Here is a 20,233-nt window from a genome sequence, read left to right on the forward strand (position 1 = left end):
CTGGGGAGGCACACATGGAGATGGGTCTGAGTGCTGGGAGTCTGTCTCACTCCTTACTCACTGTAACTCTCCCCTCGCTACACTAAGCTTCAGTGTCCATTGATTCTCCTACCTGCATAACTGTTTCTTATCTTGCTGCTGCTGACTGAGCTTGATCTCTAAACACTGCAGTGCACTTCCTGGTCACATGACACAATCAAGATTTCCATCAGTGCTCAAGGCACGCCGCCCATACTTAGATGCATGCCTCTATTAGCTCTCTTTCTGTGCAGCTTACTACCTGTGGTGTGGCCCTGTCCCCAGCTCTGCAAGCAGTGTCTGACTATACAGAAGCGAGGCTGAGCTGTTGCTGCCTCATCTCTCCTCTCCCTGCAGTCCCAGGGAGCTCCACAAAGCTGGTGAGTGTCAACTATAACAATGATTACAATAAACAAAACAAAAAAGAAAGAAGTTTATAAGTTATAAATATCTTCTTTGTGTTATTGTAATAATTTTATATCACATCTCAGGTGTATGACAGGGGAGGCTCTGCCCCTGCCTTTGTATGTGGTGGATCAAAACCCTTATCCACCAATCTTGTGAGCCATGCGTCAATCAGGAATGTCCAACCAATAATTTATGGATAATAATGATTTTTATTAAATAATGGTATGGAATACAATTCAAATCTTTTTTTTTTTATTTAAGTCTAATAAACACACTGACCTGGAAGAATACGTTAAAAATATATTCAATGACAATGACATCACATATACAATTTAGGAAGAAATAATACGAACGTAAAATAATTAAACAAAAAAATTACATGTAAAAAAGATCACAGTGTCATATGGGAAAAACAAAAATGGCATAAAAATGCTAAAACCTAACAATAAAAACATTGAATAAACCATAAAATAAATGTCTTTAGTTTTTGTTGCTGTGCACCCTATACCTACAAGCAGCGGAGGCAGCCATTTTAAACTTCAGATAAAGGGCCTGATTCAGACCCACTCGCGAGCGGCTGTCCGCTCGCAAGTGGGTCGATGTTCTGCACTGAGCATGCGCACGACGGAGGGAGCTCCGTTGTGTGCATGCGCCAGACGCGACGAGCTAAGGATTTTCCTTCGCTCGTAGTGTCTCTTCAAAGGGGGCATGCTGTTGATGTTGACTGACAGCACGCCCCCTTTGGTGGGCGTGCTGGGGGCGTGCCTCCCTGATGGGGGCGTTCCCACGGGAACGCCTCCCGTCAGAAGCCGGCCCACTGACATCACTAGTGATGTCAGTGGGAGTGATTTTGGCTTTGATAGAGCCAAAATCACTCCGCAGCTTGTGGTTGAAAAACTCAACCACAGGCTTTTGTACGCAGTTTCGATGGTCGCGATGGTCACGACCATCGCGGCCATCAAACTGCACGCTCGTATAGGCTGTGGGTGGTGACCCACAGCTATACGAGCGTCCAGGAGGACGCTCCATAGTTATGGAGGACGGCCCTCATTCAGAGCGTGTGCTCTGCTCAGAGCGTACGGCTCTGAATGAGGGCCAAAGTGTTTTTTTTTCATCTTGATAAATTGGCCCCATGCAAAGTCCATTCATATTCATGTTTAACTTGAGTCATAAATGCGGCTAGACCAAGCTGTTTTTTTTAGAACAACACTGAAAAAGTTGAATTCAATGAAAGAGGTGGTTCTAAAATGAAAGGAGGTTGTGGGACACTTCTAGTCTGCAGGGGTGTCTCCCGAGAGCAGACATTGGGGGGGGGTATATTTAGTAAAGTGCGGCTTTTTAGAAGTGTAGATGTTGCCCATAACAACCAACCAAATTAGAGATATTATCTTCTAGAAGGTGCTAGATAAATGTTACGTAGAATCTGATTGTTGCTATGGGCACTTCTAAAAACATGCACTTTAGTAAATATACACCTAGCTGTGTACACAGAAACAGGGTTGTAGCGTTTAGCCATGGCCCCCGCAGCATGTGTGTGCTACCGCGCTCCCACCCCCCAAGTGTGCCAGGTAGGGGACGTATCCAGCATGTAGGGGCAAGTTAAAGGGAAATAAAAATAAACATTAGGGGCAGGATCAAACTGAGACATGGAGGGCTAGATATATTCTGGCCCACTAAAGTAATTCCACCAATTAAAAATAAACCACACAGTAGTGTCCATAATTCATGTTATGCCACACAGTAGTGCCCCTTGTTCACATTACTACACACAATAGTGTCTCTTATTCATGTTACGCCACAGTAGCGTCCCTTATTCACATCATGTTACAAAAGAATGGCCACACATTAGTACCCATTAATTTGCGTTATGCCACAGTTTGGGCTATGTTTCACATTATGCTAAGCAGTAGTCCCCACAAATTATGCCACAGTAATGTCCATAGTTCACATTATGCCATAGTAGTGCCCCTAATTCACATTATGCCTTATACAGAGATCAGTGCATCCTTGCTGGGGGCGTGGTGTGGGGGCGAAGCCACAAGTGCCGCACCGTCCACAACATGCCCCTTTTCTGGAGGCACTGATCTCTTTATGCGTTGCACGCTCAGCTCCGGAGGTGCTCTGCCCTTCGCCGGAATGGCTGATCTCTAGCGCCCTGGCCAGAGCAGGCACCTTGAGCCACCCTCGCTACTCCCCTGCATAGAAATATGCTTTGCAGACTCAAGGCCTGATTCAGGTAATGGACACAATGGTGATATTTTCGCCATTGTTAGCCAGTGCACGAGTGTAAGTGTCTCTAAGCACCGGATGGCGGGAGAGTCATTGGCATATTTTTGCAATTGTGAATCCATGAGAGATCGCAGCTGCGATGGCGTGTGTGTCCACATCTGAATGAGGCCCTATCTGGACGCAGCAATGCACCAAGGTGTACGGCAGCACATCCAGAGCACCTTCCAATTCAAGTCCTATGTCCTATTGTTACTGATCATTAGTACATAACACATTTGTCTATCCAGAAATATTTACAAATTCAGTATATGAGCACTTCTGGAATTAAAAACATTGCAGAGGTTATTTATCTTCCAATAAATATAATTTAACTTTTGTTTTATCTTTTTTTTTTATGTGATTTATTTACATACACATAGCGCAAATATTTGTTCAGGCATTAACTATTACTGGGGATACACGGCAAGATAAAATGTCTGTCAGACCGACAGGCATTTTATCTGGCCGGCTGCCAGCCGCAGATGTCCGCGGCATACACTGTGAGACAAATCTCACAGTGTATAGCCCGACATCTGCGCTCCGCCCCCGGGGGAGGAGACATTTCCCTGTTCCTTCCGTAGGAAGGAACACAGGAAATGTCTGTCTGTCGGCCACGCTGGACATACACTGCCCGATGCGGCCGACAGTTACCGGGTAAATATCGCATCGGACGGGCATGCTGGACAATCCAGCATGCCCGACTGAGCAATATTTAACCCTCGGTCACCCCCCCACGCTACAATTATCGCGGCGATCCGCCGATATCGGGCGGATCGTCCCGATTATTGCAGCGTGTATGGCCAGCATTAGATGGAATGTCGGATATTCCTGATAATACATCAGGGTTCATTATTGAATCTGGGGTAATTACATCATTGTCATTTATAATATCAGATATTAGGAAGTAAAGCATCAGGATTTATTGCATATACTATTGTACTGTATGTGATGCAGGATAAGGAGTTGCATTTCAATAAAATACATCTAGTGCCACCTAGTGGTAGAAATTAAATGTTAATATTATTTACCTCTATAGAACAATCAAATATTATTGAGGAACGCTACCCTGCCTTTAATCTGACATAATCTGCAAGAACATTTTGCAATTATAATGCAATTTATTTCCATCCCTCTGTCATCTGGACAGTACACTGTTGCTGTTATTACATAGGAGTATTCCACATAGAGAGAGACTTTTACTGTTACCCATAGATGCAAACCCTATATGAAGAGAATTTATTCTTTTTTATTTTTTGCTATTAATCAAATCTATAGCAGTCTTAAGGCCCCCATACATCAGCAATTAATTGCGGCAATTCTGCCATTTCCAATCGATTGAAAAAGGGAAAGATTTTTTTTATACAGAATCGATTGGAAATGGCAGAATTGCCGCAATCAATTGCTGATGTATGGGGTCCTTAAGACGATGGCTGCAGCTGTTGTAGTCACAGTTTAGTGACCTATGGGGAATATTGATCAAACCTTCTAAAAAGGACAGCTGGGGAAGTTACCCATAGCAACCAGAGGTTCAGGCCATCATTGTATTGTATGTACGAGATAAATGATCGCTACAAGTTGATTGGTTACGATGGGCAATTTCTCAGCTTGTGCTCTTTAGATTGTTTGATACATCTCCCACTAAGTACTTAATGTCAAGAGATATTTGCTGCAGTAGCTCGTTTTCCCGCGAAAGCAGCCCCTATAGGTTTCTTTGCATTCCAGTGCTTGGCCGCGTTAGCTTAGGGGTCTATTTACTAAGCTTTGGTTGGAGATAAAGTACCAGCCAATCAGCACCTAACTGCCATGCCTCAGGCTGTTTGAAAAATGAGATTTAGGAGCTGATTGGCTGGTACTTCATCTCCATCCATTTTATCTCAATCCAAGGCTCAGTAAATAGACGCCCAAGTCATCTTCAGATGGTGTTAGCCACTGCAGCCTATGGGCTCCATTCGGCAGACTTGTTCAGGAGAGATCTGTAAGGGACATCCATGTGCACATGCGTTGATGGATGTGCTGACCCGGGAGGGGGGGGGGATTTTGGGGGCAGAGGCAGGAGGTGATTGTGCATGGGATCACTTTAATTCATACTAAATTGCTTGGCCCGGGATGGGTTCCTTTCTATGCCTAGCTTAATCCCAACGCCAGAATCCAGGAGGACGTGCGCCCGAACGAAGGTAAACCGGGGCGCCGCGTGTCTTAGCCACGGGGGAGTTAGATAGGTTAGCGGGGTTAGTGTTAGGTTTTGGGGGGGGGGGGGGAGATTAGGGTTAGTCACCACTGGGGGGGGTTAGGCACTAAGGGGGAGACTTAGGTTTAGGCATTAATGTGGAGGGTGCAGGGTGGGGAGGGTTGGGGTTAAGCTACAAGAAGGGAGGGTTAGGGGGAGAAGGGTTAGTATACTTACCCGACCTGTCGGGATTCCAACCATCGGGATGCCGCTGACGGTATTGTGACAGGATGCATCCCGACAGCCGGCAGTATATACCCAGTCCATATTATATTATATATACACACACTATCTATATATATATATACATACATACATACACACACACATATATACAGTATATACATATAAAGGGGCATTTTAAAAGAGGAGGGGGATTGTGTGGTGCTGCGGGTGCAGTAGATTTTGGCCAGAATTTACAGCACATGCAGCGTTGTTTTCCCGCTGCCATTTTCCCAGTGATTGCGGCCCAGCGCAGCAGAGCAGCTCTCTGGAGACAATAATGGGTGCAGGGTGTGCTGTGTGGGCCCCCCTGGAGTCAGGGGCCCCTGTGCTCTGCACACCCTGCACCCATTATAGATATGCCCCTGTATATATAATATACAGTATAGCACATATTCCAACACACAGGATCGAGGTGAAGCTAAATCCCCAGGGCTGCGGCACTCACAAGCTTCTGTGAAGCGGAATCGGGAGGTGCGATAAAAACAACAGCAAAACACACCACCTCCTGGATGATATAAAGGCCTTGCTGAAAGCACAACATGAAGCAATGCAATGGTTCAAAGTTACAGAAACACAAACGGAAGGAAAAAAAAAATATATATGAGTTGTACGATGGTGAAAAAGTGCTTTAAAAGTGCAGCTCGGTAATCAGAGAATATATATATACTATAAGTATAGTCTGTACTTTAATTTAAATTTTTAGTGTAGGGCATGATAAAGACTAATAGAAAAAACTTATATGTACTTACCAGCTGTAGTAGCAGACGCTATAGAGATAATGGAAAGAAAACTGATCAGGTATAGCTGGGCCATTGATTCTAGGTTATTGGCCCCCTGTAGAATAAGCCAGGGGGTGATGATCCAGCACTGAGCCAGGCATCATGCCCCACCTTATATACCCAGCATGGAGGATGGCGTGACCTGCAGACTCACTCAGTGACGCAGGTGCCACAATCAGCCGCTCGCTGGAGCAAGGAGAGACTCCACATGGAACATTATCCCTAACGTGACCCAGCAGGGGCGGCCCATTGCCTTCTGCGCTCTGATACATGACAATAACAATTAAGCCGCTCTGCGAGAAATTTTAAATTTGCAAATAATTTGTGCAGGTTTATTAGTGTGTACTTTCCCATACAGTGTGCAGGTTTATTAGTGTGTACTTTCCCATACAGTGTGCAGGTTTATTAGTGTGTACTTTCCCATACAGTGTGCAGGTTTATTAGTGTGCACTTTCCCATACAGTGTGCAGGTTTATTAGTGTGTACTTTCCCATACAGTGTGCAGGTTTATTAGTGTGTACTTTCCCATACAGTGTGCAGGTTTATTAGTGTGTACTTTCCCATACAGTGTGCAGGTTTATTAGTGTGTACTTTCCCATACAGTGTGCAGGTTTATTAGTGTGTACTTTCCCATACAGTGTGCAGGTTTATTAGTGTGTACTTTCCCATACAGTGTGCAGGTTTATTAGTGTGTACTTTCCCTTACAGTGTGCAGGTTTATTAGTGTGTACTTTCCCATACAGTGTGCAGGTTTATTAGTGTGTACTTTCCCATACAGTGTGCAGGTTTATTAGTGTGTACTTTCCCATACAGTGTGCAGGTTTATTAGTGTGTACTTTCCCATACAGTGTGCAGGTTTATTAGTGTGTACTTTCCCTTACAGTGTGCAGGTTTATTAGTGTGTACTTTCCCAACCAGTGTGCAGGTTTATTAGTGTGTACTTTCCCATACAGTGTGCAGGTTTATTAGTGTGTACTTTCCCTTACAGTGTGCAGGTTTATTAGTGTGTACTTTCCCATACAGTGTGCAGGTTTATTAGTGTGTACTTTCCCATACAGTGTGCAGGTTTATTAGTGTGTACTTTCCCATACAGTGTGCAGGTTTATTAGTGTGTACTTTCCCATACAGTGTGCAGGTTTATTAGTGTGTACTTTCCCTTACAGTGTGCAGGTTTATTAGTGTGTACTTTCCCATACAGTGTGCAGGTTTATTAGTGTGTACTTTCCCATACAGTGTGCAGGTTTATTAGTGTGTACTTTCCCATACAGTGTGCAGGTTTATTAGTGTGTACTTTCCCATACAGTGTGCAGGTTTATTAGTGTGCACTTTCCCATACAGTGTGCAGGTTTATTAGTGTGCACTTTCCCATACAGTGTGCAGGTTTATTAGTGTGCACTTTCCCATACAGTGTGCAGGTTTATTAGTGTGCACTTTCCCTTACAGTGTGCAGGTTTATTAGTGTGCACTTTCCCTTACAGTGTGCAGGTTTATTAGTGTGCACTTTCCCATACAGTGTGCAGGTTTATTAGTGTGCACTTTCCCATACAGTGTGCAGGTTTATTAGTGTGCACTTTCCCATACAGTGTGCAGGTTTATTAGTGTGCACTTTCCCATACAGTGTGCAGGTTTATTAGTGTGCACTTTCCCATACAGTGTGCAGGTTTATTAGTGTGCACTTTCCCTTACAGTGTGCAGGTTTATTAGTGTGTACTTTCCCATACAGTGTGCAGGTTTATTAGTGTGTACTTTCCCATACAGTGTGCAGGTTTATTAGTGTGTACTTTCCCATACAGTGTGCAGGTTTATTAGTGTGTACTTTCCCATACAGTGTGCAGGTTTATTAGTGTGTACTTTCCCATACAGTGTGCAGGTTTATTAGTGTGTACTTTCCCATACAGTGTGCAGGTTTATTAGTGTGTACTTTCCCATACAGTGTGCAGGTTTATTAGTGTGTACTTTCCCATACAGTGTGCAGGTTTATTAGTGTGTACTTTCCCTTACAGTGTGCAGGTTTATTAGTGTGTACTTTCCCATACAGTGTGCAGGTTTATTAGTGTGTACTTTCCCATACAGTGTGCAGGTTTATTAGTGTGTACTTTCCCATACAGTGTGCAGGTTTAATAGTGTGTACTTTCCCTTACAGTGTGCAGGTTTATTAGTGTGTACTTTCCCTTACAGTGTGCAGGTTTATTAGTGTGTACTTTCCCTTACAGTGTGCAGGTTTATTAGTGTGTACTTTCCCTTACAGTGTGCAGGTTTATTAGTGTGTACTTTCCCATACAGTGTGCAGGTTTATTAGTGTGTACTTTCCCTTACAGTGTGCAGGTTTATTAGTGTGTACTTTCCCTTACAGTGTGCAGGTTTATTAGTGTGTACTTTCCCATACAGTGTGCAGGTTTATTAGTGTGTACTTTCCCATACAGTGTGCAGGTTTATTAGTGTGTACTTTCCCATACAGTGTGCAGGTTTATTAGTGTGTACTTTCCCATACAGTGTGCAGGTTTATTAGTGTGTACTTTCCCATACAGTGTGCAGGTTTATTAGTGTGTACTTTCCCTTACAGTGTGCAGGTTTATTAGTGTGTACTTTCCCATACAGTGTGCAGGTTTATTAGTGTGTACTTTCCCATACAGTGTGCAGGTTTATTAGTGTGTACTTTCCCATACAGTGTGCAGGTTTATTAGTGTGTACTTTCCCTTACAGTGTGCAGGTTTATTAGTGTGTACTTTCCCATACAGTGTGCAGGTTTATTAGTGTGTACTTTCCCTTACAGTGTGCAGGTTTATTAGTGTGTACTTTCCCATACAGTGTGCAGGTTTATTAGTGTGTACTTTCCCTTACAGTGTGCAGGTTTATTAGTGTGTACTTTCCCATACAGTGTGCAGGTTTATTAGTGTGTACTTTCCCTTACAGTGTGCAGGTTTATTAGTGTGTACTTTCCCATACAGTGTGCAGGTTTATTAGTGTGTACTTTCCCATACAGTGTGCAGGTTTATTAGTGTGTACTTTCCCATACAGTGTGCAGGTTTATTAGTGTGTACTTTCCCATACAGTGTGCAGGTTTATTAGTGTGTACTTTCCCTTACAGTGTGCAGGTTTATTAGTGTGTACTTTCCCATACAGTGTGCAGGTTTATTAGTGTGTACTTTCCCATACAGTGTGCAGGTTTATTAGTGTGTACTTTCCCATACAGTGTGCAGGTTTATTAGTGTGTACTTTCCCATACAGTGTGCAGGTTTATTAGTGTGTACTTTCCCATACAGTGTGCAGGTTTATTAGTGTGTACTTTCCCATACAGTGTGCAGGTTTATTAGTGTGTACTTTCCCTTACAGTGTGCAGGTTTATTAGTGTGTACTTTCCCATACAGTGTGCAGGTTTATTAGTGTGTACTTTCCCATACAGTGTGCAGGTTTATTAGTGTGTACTTTCCCTTACAGTGTGCAGGTTTATTAGTGTGTACTTTCCCTTACAGTGTGCAGGTTTATTAGTGTGTACTTTCCCTTACAGTGTGCAGGTTTATTAGTGTGTACTTTCCCATACAGTGTGCAGGTTTATTAGTGTGTACTTTCCCTTACAGTGTGCAGGTTTATTAGTGTGTACTTTCCCTTACAGTGTGCAGGTTTATTAGTGTGTACTTTCCCATACAGTGTGCAGGTTTATTAGTGTGTACTTTCCCATACAGTGTGCAGGTTTATTAGTGTGTACTTTCCCATACAGTGTGCAGGTTTATTAGTGTGTACTTTCCCATACAGTGTGCAGGTTTATTAGTGTGTACTTTCCCATACAGTGTGCAGGTTTATTAGTGTGTACTTTCCCATACAGTGTGCAGGTTTATTAGTGTGTACTTTCCCTTACAGTGTGCAGGTTTATTAGTGTGTACTTTCCCATACAGTGTGCAGGTTTATTAGTGTGTACTTTCCCATACAGTGTGCAGGTTTATTAGTGTGTACTTTCCCATACAGTGTGCAGGTTTATTAGTGTGTACTTTCCCATACAGTGTGCAGGTTTATTAGTGTGTACTTTCCCTTACAGTGTGCAGGTTTATTAGTGTGTTCTTTCCCATACAGTGTGCAGGTTTATTAGTGTGTACTTTCCCTTACAGTGTGCAGGTTTATTAGTGTGTACTTTCCCATACAGTGTGCAGGTTTATTAGTGTGTACTTTCCCATACAGTGTGCAGGTTTATTAGTGTGTACTTTCCCTTACAGTGTGCAGGTTTATTAGTGTGTACTTTCCCATACAGTGTGCAGGTTTATTAGTGTGTACTTTCCCATACAGTGTGCAGGTTTATTAGTGTGTACTTTCCCATACAGTGTGCAGGTTTATTAGTGTGTACTTTCCCATACAGTGTGCAGGTTTATTAGTGTGCACTTTCCCTTACAGTGTGCAGGTTTATTAGTGTGCACTTTCCCTTACAGTGTGCAGGTTTATTAGTGTGCACTTTCCCTTACAGTGTGCAGGTTTATTAGTGTGCACTTTCCCTTACAGTGTGCAGGTTTATTAGTGTGCACTTTCCCTTACAGTGTGCAGGTTTATTAGTGTGCACTTTCCCTTACAGTGTGCAGGTTTATTAGTGTGCACTTTCCCATACAGTGTGCAGGTTTATTAGTGTGCACTTTCCCATACAGTGTGCAGGTTTATTAGTGTGCACTTTCCCATACAGTGTGCAGGTTTATTAGTGTGCACTTTCCCATACAGTGTGGAGGTTTATTAGTGTGTACTTTCCCATACAGTGTGCAGGTTTATTAGTGTGTACTTTCCCATACAGTGTGCAGGTTTATTAGTGTGTACTTTCCCATACAGTGTGCAGGTTTATTAGTGTGTACTTTCCCTTACAGTGTGCAGGTTTATTAGTGTGTACTTTCCCTTACAGTGTGCAGGTTTATTAGTGTGTACTTTCCCATACAGTGTGCAGGTTTATTAGTGTGTACTTTCCCATACAGTGTGCAGGTTTATTAGTGTGTACTTTCCCATACAGTGTGCAGGTTTATTAGTGTGTACTTTCCCATACAGTGTGTGGAAACTGACAAGTGGTAAATGTTTTTTTTTTTTTAATTTGAGTTTTGCTTTACAGGTTGAGTCTCCCATATCCAAAATGCTTGGGACCAGGGGTACTTTGGATATCGGAATATTCTGTATTTTGGAATATTTGCATAATATAATGATATATCTTGGGAATGGGAAGTAAATCTAAACACAGAATGCATTTATGTTTCATATACACCTTATACACACAGCCTGCAGGTCATTTTATACAATATTTTCAATAGTTCTGTGCCTTAAACAAAGTTTGTGTACACTGAGCCATCAAAAAGCAAAAGGTGTCACTATCTCAGTCATGCTAAAAAAAAAAATCAAAAAAAATCTGAATTTTGGAATATTTGGATTTCGGAGACTCAACTTTTATTCATTTGGCAATACAATATTTCTGCATAATTGGGCTCCCCCTTCTCTCTTTTCTCAGCTTATATAATTGGAGTCTATAAAGAACGTAATCTGAAGGCTTGGCTAATATGGAGGTAGATTTACTAAAGCTCCTAAACCAGACAAGTGGTGACGTTGCCCCCCCATAGCAACCAATCTGATTTTGTGTTCAACTTTCTAGCATGCAATAACGGATAGCTAGAATCTGATTGGTTACTATGGGCAGCATCATCACTTGTCTGTTTTCGAAGCTTTAGTAAATCTACCCCCCAGAGCTAAATTGTCACAATGTATTAGGACACAATAGGCCTGATTTAGAGCCACACGCAATCCATCCGCAATGTTGATTATCACATGGTTGAGCGATTATTTGCATTTGCTCAGGCCCGAAAACCCCTATGCTGCATGTTACACAACGCTGCTCTTGCGATTGCAGCAGACGGTATCAGGAGTGTGGCGGAGAAGTGATGGGCGTCCCTGGGTGGGGACTGGGCGGTGGCTACTAGCGAACAAAAATGGGCTGTTCAGGGGGCGTGTTATGGGCATGTCAGTGCAAGCAGCTGCGTTCCCAGACGCACAGCTGCAGGCACAGGAGGCCATACTCAACGGGGAAACTGCACCTGACATCAAGCTGGTGCGACCGATGGTGGCATGTAAGGAGGCACCAATTGTTATTACCATCGTGCACGGACGCAAAAAGTAGGCGTCTCAGTTCTTGCACATTTGGACGCACTGTTGTCAGGGAATGAGTTTGTAGGTCATTGGCATAAATGTCTGTAATGTTCTCTAAGATGCAAACACTGAACCCGGGCAAAATTTCAGCTAATTCTAAATCAGCCCCTCATTATATGCGCTAGAGGTACAATGCTCTCTACTAAACCAAAATCACATAACCAAACTTATTTCTTTACACCATTGACTCACTTCTCTACCCACTCCCAGCACACTCCCCCCTTCTCCCTCACTGCTCGTTACTTTACTAAAGGGCAAGTGCGCACTTATTTTCACTCCCACTCAGTTCCTATTATCTATTATCACTGTACACTCACTTTCACTCCCACTCAGATCCTATTATCTATTACCACTATACACTCACTTTCACTGCCACTCAGATCCTATTATCTATTACCACTATACACTCACTTTCACTCCCACTCAGATCCTATTATCTATTACCACTATACACTCACTTTCACTCCCACTCAGTTCCTATTATCACTGTACACTCACTTTCACTCCCACTCAGATCCTATTATCTATTACCACTATACACTCACTTTCCCTCCGGCTCACGTTCAGTTCATTACCTGTTACTACTGCGCTCTCCCTTTCACTCCTACTCCCACTCAGTTCCTATTATCTATTACTACTGCGCAGTCACTTTCACTCCCACTCAGTTCCTATTATCTATCACCACTGTGGACTCACTTTCACTCCCACTCAGTTCCTATTATCTATTTCCACTGTACACTCACTTTCACTCAGATCCTATTATCTATTACCACTGCACACTCACTTTTACTCCCACTGACGCTCAGTTCTTATTATCTATTACCAATAAACAATCACTTTCACTCACGCTCAGTTCCTATTATCCATTACCACTGCACACTCACTTTCACTCAGTTCCTATTATCTATTACCACTGCACACTCACTCCCACTCAGTCCCTGTTATCTATTACCACTGCACACTCACTCAGTCCCTGTTATCTATTACCACTGCGCACTCACCTTCACTCCCACTCAGTTCTTATGTTTTACCACTGCACACGCAGTTTCACTCCCACTCAGTTCCTATTATCTATTACCACTGTGCACTCACTTTCCTTCCCACTCAGTTCCTATTACCACTGTAAACTCACTTTCACTCCCACTCAGTTCCTGTTAACTATTACCAATGCGCACTCACTTTCACTCTCACTCAGTTCCTGTTATCTATTACCACTGGGCACTCACTTTCACTCACACTCAGTTCCTATTACCACTGCACACTCACTTTCACTCCCTCACGCTCAGTTCCTATTATCTATTACCAATGCGGAATCACGTTCACTCCCATTCAGTTCCTATTATCTATTACCACTGCACACTCACTTTCACTCCCACTCACGCTCAGTTCCTATTATCACTGCAAACTCACTTTCACTCATGCTCAGTTCCTATTATCTATTATCACTGCGCACTCACTTTTACTCCCACTCAGTTCCTGTTATCTCATTACAGAGTTGTAGATCCTACACTTCGCTTCACTCCACACTCCCACGTCTCTTGCGTTGTCTGACCTTCACTTTAAAAACATTTGCCGAATACACTCCCACTCAGTTCCTATTATCTATTACCACTGCACACTCACTTTCACTCCCACTCAGTTCCTATTATCTATTACCACTGCACACTCACTTCACTCCCACTCAGTTCCTATTATCTATTACCACTGCACAGCCACTTTCACTCACACTCAGTTCCTGTTATCTATTACCACTGCACACTCACTTTCACTCAGTTCCTATTATCTATTACCACTGCACAGTCACTTTCACTCACACTCAGTTCCTGTTATCTATTACCACTGCACACTCACTTTCACTCCCACTCAGTTCCTATTATCTATTACCACTGCGCACTCACTTTCACTCCCACTCAGTTCCTATTATTACCACTGTGCACTGACTTTCACTCCCACTCAGTTCCTATTATCTATTACCACTGCACAGTCACTTTCACTCACACTCAGTTCCTGTTATCTATTACCACTGCACAGTCACTTTCACTCACACTCAGTTCCTGTTATCTATTACCACTACACACTCACTTTCACTCCCACTCAGTTCCTATTATCTATTACCACTGCGCACTCACTTTCACTCCCACTCAGTTCCTATTATCTATTACCACTGCACACTCACTTTCACTCCCATTCAGTTCCTATTATCTATTACTACTGCGCACTCACTTTCCCTCCCACTCAGTTCCTATTCTCAATGCGCACTCACCTTCACTCCCACTCAGTTCCTATTACCTATTACCACTGCACACTCACTTTCACTCGTTAGTTCCTATTATCCATTACCACTGCGCACTCCCTTTCACTCCCACTCACGCTCAGTTCCTATTATCTATTACCACTGCGCACTCACTTTCACTCTCGCTCAGTTCCTATTATCTATTATCACTGCGCACTCACTTTTACTCCCACTCACGCTCAGTTCCTGTTATCTCATTACAGAGTTGTAGATCCTACACTTCGCTTCACTCCACACTCCCACGTCTCTTGCATTGTCTGACCTTCACTTTAAAAACATTTGCAGAATACACTCCCACTCAGTTCCTCAGTTCCTATTATCTATTACCACTGCGCACTCACTCTCACTCAGTTCCTATTATCTATTACCACTGCACACTCACTTTCACTCCCGCTCAGTTCCTATTATCTATTACCACTGCGCACTCACTTTCACTCCCACTCAGTTCCTATTATCTATTACCACTGCACACTCACTTTCACTCCCACTCAGTTCCTATTATTACCACTGTGCATGACTTTCACTCCCACTCAGTTCCTATTATCTATTACCACTGCACAGTCACTTTCACTCACACTCAGTTCCTGTTATATATTACCAGTGCACACTCACTTTCACTCCCACTCAGTTCCTATTATCTATTACCACTGCGCACTCACTTTACTCCTTAGTTCCTAATATCCATTACTACTGTGCACTCATTTTCTCTCCCACTCAGTTCCTGTTATCTATTACCACTGCACACTCACTTTCACTCCCACTCAGTTCCTATTACCACTGTGCACTGACTTTCACTCCCACTCAGTTCCTATTATCTATTACCACTGCACACTCACTTTCACTCCCACTCAGTTCCTATTATCTATTACCACTGCACACTCACTTTCACTCCCACACAGTTCCTATTATCTATTACCACTGCACACTCACTTTCACTCACTCAGTTCCTATTATCTATTACCAGTGCGCACTCACTTTACTCCTTAGTTCCTAATATCCATTACTACTGTGCACTCATTTTCTCTCCCACTCAGTTCCTATTATCTATTACCACTGCACACTCACTTTCACTCCCACTCAGTTCCTATTATCTATCACCACTGCACACTCACTTCACTCCTTAGTTCCTATTATCCATTACAACTGCACACTCACTTTCTCTCCCATTTACTTCCTATTATCTATTACCACTGTGCACTCATTTTCACTCCCACTCAGTTCCTATTATCTATCACCACTGTGCACTCACTTTCACTCACTCAGTTCCTGTTATCTATTACCACTGCACAGTCACTTTCACTCACACTCAGTTCCTGTTATCTATTACTACTGCACAGTCACTTTCACTCACACTCAGTTCCTGTTATCTATTACCACTGCGCACTCACTTTCACTCCCACTTACTTCCTATTATCTATTACCACTGCGCACTCACTCTCACTACCACTCAGTTCCTATTATCTATTACCACTGCGACTGCACTGACCTTCACTTTAAAAACATTTGCAGAATACACTTCTTTTTCACTCAGGACAATTACAAAGTCAGTGTCATTTCTAAGTTTCATGCCTTGATCACTGCAACTTCCTCCTATCTGTCCTTCTCATCCTTCATCCATCTTCCCCTTACCATCCATCCTAAATGATGCAACTTCCACAGACCCCAGCACTAGCTCATTAGCTCCAGAATTCAATTCACCCTCATCTTGCCAACTCACATTATGAACCTGCCCTCATCCCGTTTACCCTCTGAATTTGCCTCTGACTTGCACCCTGCCTCCTCTCGGTTAACCACCTCTCACCCCCACCTCCAGGGGCCACATGTAATAGCCAGCGGGTTTCGGACTTTGTTGATATTTTTTTTATTTAGTCAAGATTGTAAGCAGCAATTTGTTTATTAGGCATAACGAGGTGTTGTGATATTGCAGCTTAATCAATGAATTAGCGGCAAACTCCGTAACCAAAGACTTTCCTCATGCTGCTCCCCACTTATGTTACTGCCTGTTACTACATGTCTCCAACCATCAATCTTATAAAGTCACAACCCACCTCTGTGCATTAAGTCTAGTTTAACCCGACCTCATAAATCCTCCGGCATGCTCTACTAGTTAACAGTCCCACTTCCAATCTGCAGTCCAATAACTACCTCCTAGATTGTAAAAGCTCACGAGCAGGGCCCTCTGGGCCTGATTCAGACCCGCTCGCAAGCGGGTCGATGGTGGCCCAGTGCGCATGCGCGAGACCCGGATAGCGACGGGCAAACCGTCGCTCCAGGTCTCGCTACAAAGGGGGCGTGCTATCGATGGTGAGTGACAGCACGCCCTCTTTGGTGGGCGGGGCGGGGGAGTGGCTGTCCAAACGGAGGCGTTCCCATGTGAACGCCTCCGTTTGGGGCCGGCCCCACTGACATCACGAGTAATGTCAGTGGGAGAGGTTTCGGCTCTGATAGAGCCGAAATCTCTCTGGGGCTTGCGGCAACGAGACCCTACCACAAGGGTCTCATCGCAAGCCCGATGGTCACGATGGTCTTGGGTGGTCACCCACAGCTATGCAAGCTGCCAGTAGGCCGCTCTAAAAAAGAAGAAGGCCGGCCCTGATTCAGAGCGAGCGTTCTGTCAGAGTGTCCGGCTCTGAATCAGGCCCTCTGTACCTTGTCTCATGTCTGCCCCTAAAATGTACTTCTTTATAGGAGTGATTTGTATTTTGCATGATGTGTCATTCTGTTGAGTGTTTTAGCAACTTCTAAACAAAAGATGATGCCGGTGTAAGTTGAGGCACCGGACATAGGGGGAGATGTATCAAACAATCTAAAGAGGACAAGTGAAGTTGCCCATAGCAACAGATCAGCTTCTAGCTATCATTTATGAAGTATATTCTATAAAATGATAAACCTTCCTACCTAAGAGGCTTTTTTTTATCTGCCCCTAAGCAAGAGGTTCTCAAACGCGGTCCTCAAGGCACCCCAACAGTTCAGGTTTTAGAGATTTCCATGTTTGAGCTCAGATGGTTAAATCAAATTGACTGATTTACTAATTGAGTCACCGGTGGGCGACATGGATATCCTCAAAACCTGGACTGTTAGGGTGAGGACCGAGTTTGTGCACCTCTGCCCTAAGCCCACGGCTACAAACATTGCTATAAAACACAATAATGTGGATTTGGTGTTTAGAATTTCTATGTATTATTGTGGAGTGTCAGACTGGGGAAATGCAGGATCCACTACAATATCCAACTGTACAGTATATTAGAACTTACACACTTTAGTATGCAGCCTTGTTTATACAGGTGCACCGAGCACTGACCTGAACACCCATCCAGTGACGCAGGCATTTATGCTCTTGAGCTGTTAGTGAAGCGAAGATGAACAAGTGACTGAACAGAAAAAAAAATAAGGTCAGGTTTGTAATCATACACAGCAACCCACCGGGTGGAATTCAATTGATCACATTTAACTTTGAGAAAATCAGGGAGTTCTTAAATTGTAGGACATGCCCAAAGAGATGGGCTGCCACGTGGGGTACAGCGGGCGTCAGCAGTCATCATTTTACAAATCGGCTGCATTCTACCAACTAACAGACCAATAATAAACTACTTTCAGTCTCCAACTTCCTATGTTCATCATACACTGTAACAGCAACTTCCTATGCTCATCATAAACTGTGTACCAGCAACTTCCTATGTTCATCATAAACTGTGTAACAGCAACTTCCTATGTTCATCATAAACTGTGTAACAGCAACTTCCTATGCTCATCATAAACTGTGTACCAGCAACTTCCTATGCTCATCATAAACTGTGTACCAGCAACTTCCTATGCTCATCATAAACTGTGTACCAGCAACTTCCTATGCTCATCATAAACTGTGTACCAGCAACTTCCTATGCTCATCATAAACTGTGTACCAGCAACTTCCTATGGTCATCATAAACTGTGTAACAGCAACTTCCTATGCTCATCATAAACTGTGTACCAGCAACTTCCTATGCTCATCATAAACTGTGTACCAGCAACTTCCTATGCTCATCATAAACTGTGCAACAGCAACTTCCTATGCTCAACATAAATTGTGTAACAGCAACTATGTTCATCTTACATTGTGTACCACCAACTTCCTATGCTCATCATAAATTGTGTACCAGCAACTTCCTATGCTCATCATAAACTGTGTACCAGCAACATCCTATGCTCATCATAAACTGTGTACCAGCAACTTCCTATGCTCATCATAAACTGTACCAGCAACTTCCTATGCTCATCATAAACTGTGTACCAGCAACTTCCTATGCTCATCATAAACTGTGTACCAGCAACTTCCTATGGTCATCATAAACTGTGTAACAGCAACTTCCTATGCTCATCATAAACTGTGTACCACCAACTTCCTATGCTCATCATAAACTGTGTACCACCAACTTCCTATGCTCATCATACACTGTGTAACAGCAACTTCCTATGTTCATCATAAATTGTGTAACAGCAACTTCCTATGCTCATCATAAATTGTGTAACAGCAACTTCCTATGCTCATCATAAACTGTGCAACAGCAACTTCCTATGCTCAACATAAATTGTGTAACAGCAACTATGTTCATCTTACATTGTGTACCACCAACTTCCTATGCTCATCAGAAATTGTGTACCAGCAACTTCCTATGCTCATCATAAACTGTGTACCAACAACTTCCTATGCTCATCATAAACTCTAACAGCAACTTCCTATGCTCATCATAAACTGTGTACCACCAACTTCCTATGCTCATCATAAACTGTGTACCACCAACTTCCTATGCTCATCATACACTGTGTAACAGTAACTTCCTATGTTCATCATAAATTGTGTAACAGCAACTTCCTATGCTCATCATAAACTGTGCAACAGCAACTTCCTATGCTCAACATAAATTGTGTAACAGCAACTATGCTCATCATACATTGTGTACCACCAACTTCCTATGTTCATCATACACTGTGTAACAGCAACTTCCGATGCTCATCATAAACTGTGTAACAGCAACTTCCTATGCTCATCATAAATTGTGTACCAGCAACTTCCTATGTTCATCATACACTGTGTAACAGCAACTTCCGATGCTCATCATAAACTGTGTAACAGCAACTTCCTATGCTCATCATAAACTGTAACAGCAACTTCCTATGCTCATCATACACTTTGTAACAGCAACTTCCTATGTTCATCATAAACTGTGTACCACCAACTTCCGATGCTCATCATAAACTGTGTACCACCAACTTCCTATGTTCATCATAAACTATGTAACAGCAACTTTCTATGTTCATCATAAACTATGTAACAGCAACTTCCTATGCTCATCATAAACTGTGTACCAGCAACTTCCTATGCTCATCATAAACTGTGTAACAGCAACTTCCTATGTTCATCATAAACTGTGTAACAGCAACTTCCGATGCTCATCATAAACTGTGTACCAGCAACTTCCTATGTTCATCATAAACTATGTAACAGCAACTTTCTATGTTCATCATAAACTATGTAACAGCAACTTCCTATGCTCATCATAAACTGTGTACCAGCAACTTCCTATGTTCATCATAAACTATGTAACAGCAACTTTCTATGTTCATCATAAACTGTGTAACAGCAACTTCCTATGCTCATCATAAACTGTGTACCAGCAACTTCCTATGCTCATCATAAACTGTGTACCAGCAACTTCCTATGTTCATCATAAACTATGTAACAGCAACTTCCTATGTTCATCATAAACTATGTAACAGCAACTTCCTATGCTCATCATAAACTGTGTAACAGGAACTTCCTATGCTCATCATAAACTGTAACAGCAACGTACAGTATATGTCCACGTCCTAAAACATAAA

At 42.9% G+C, this 20,233-nt stretch overlaps 1 protein-coding gene across 1 annotated transcript in view; it reads right to left on the reverse strand.

Moving 5' to 3' along the window:
• Nucleotides 1–5,969, reverse strand: part of TG (thyroglobulin) — a 326,211-nt gene extending 320,242 nt beyond the window's left edge. Inside the window, 1 exon segment of the mRNA XM_088449710.1 lies at nt 5,896–5,969. Coding sequence (XP_088305836.1) covers nt 5,896–5,959 — 64 coding nt within the window. The 5' untranslated portion in view covers nt 5,960–5,969.
• Between the last annotated feature and the right edge of the window lie 14,264 nt (nt 5,970–20,233).

Source organism: Taudactylus pleione, unplaced genomic scaffold, assembly GCF_031769625.1.
Source record: "Taudactylus pleione unplaced genomic scaffold, aTauple2 ptg000493l, whole genome shotgun sequence".
NCBI classification, from domain to species: domain Eukaryota; kingdom Metazoa; phylum Chordata; class Amphibia; order Anura; family Myobatrachidae; genus Taudactylus; species Taudactylus pleione.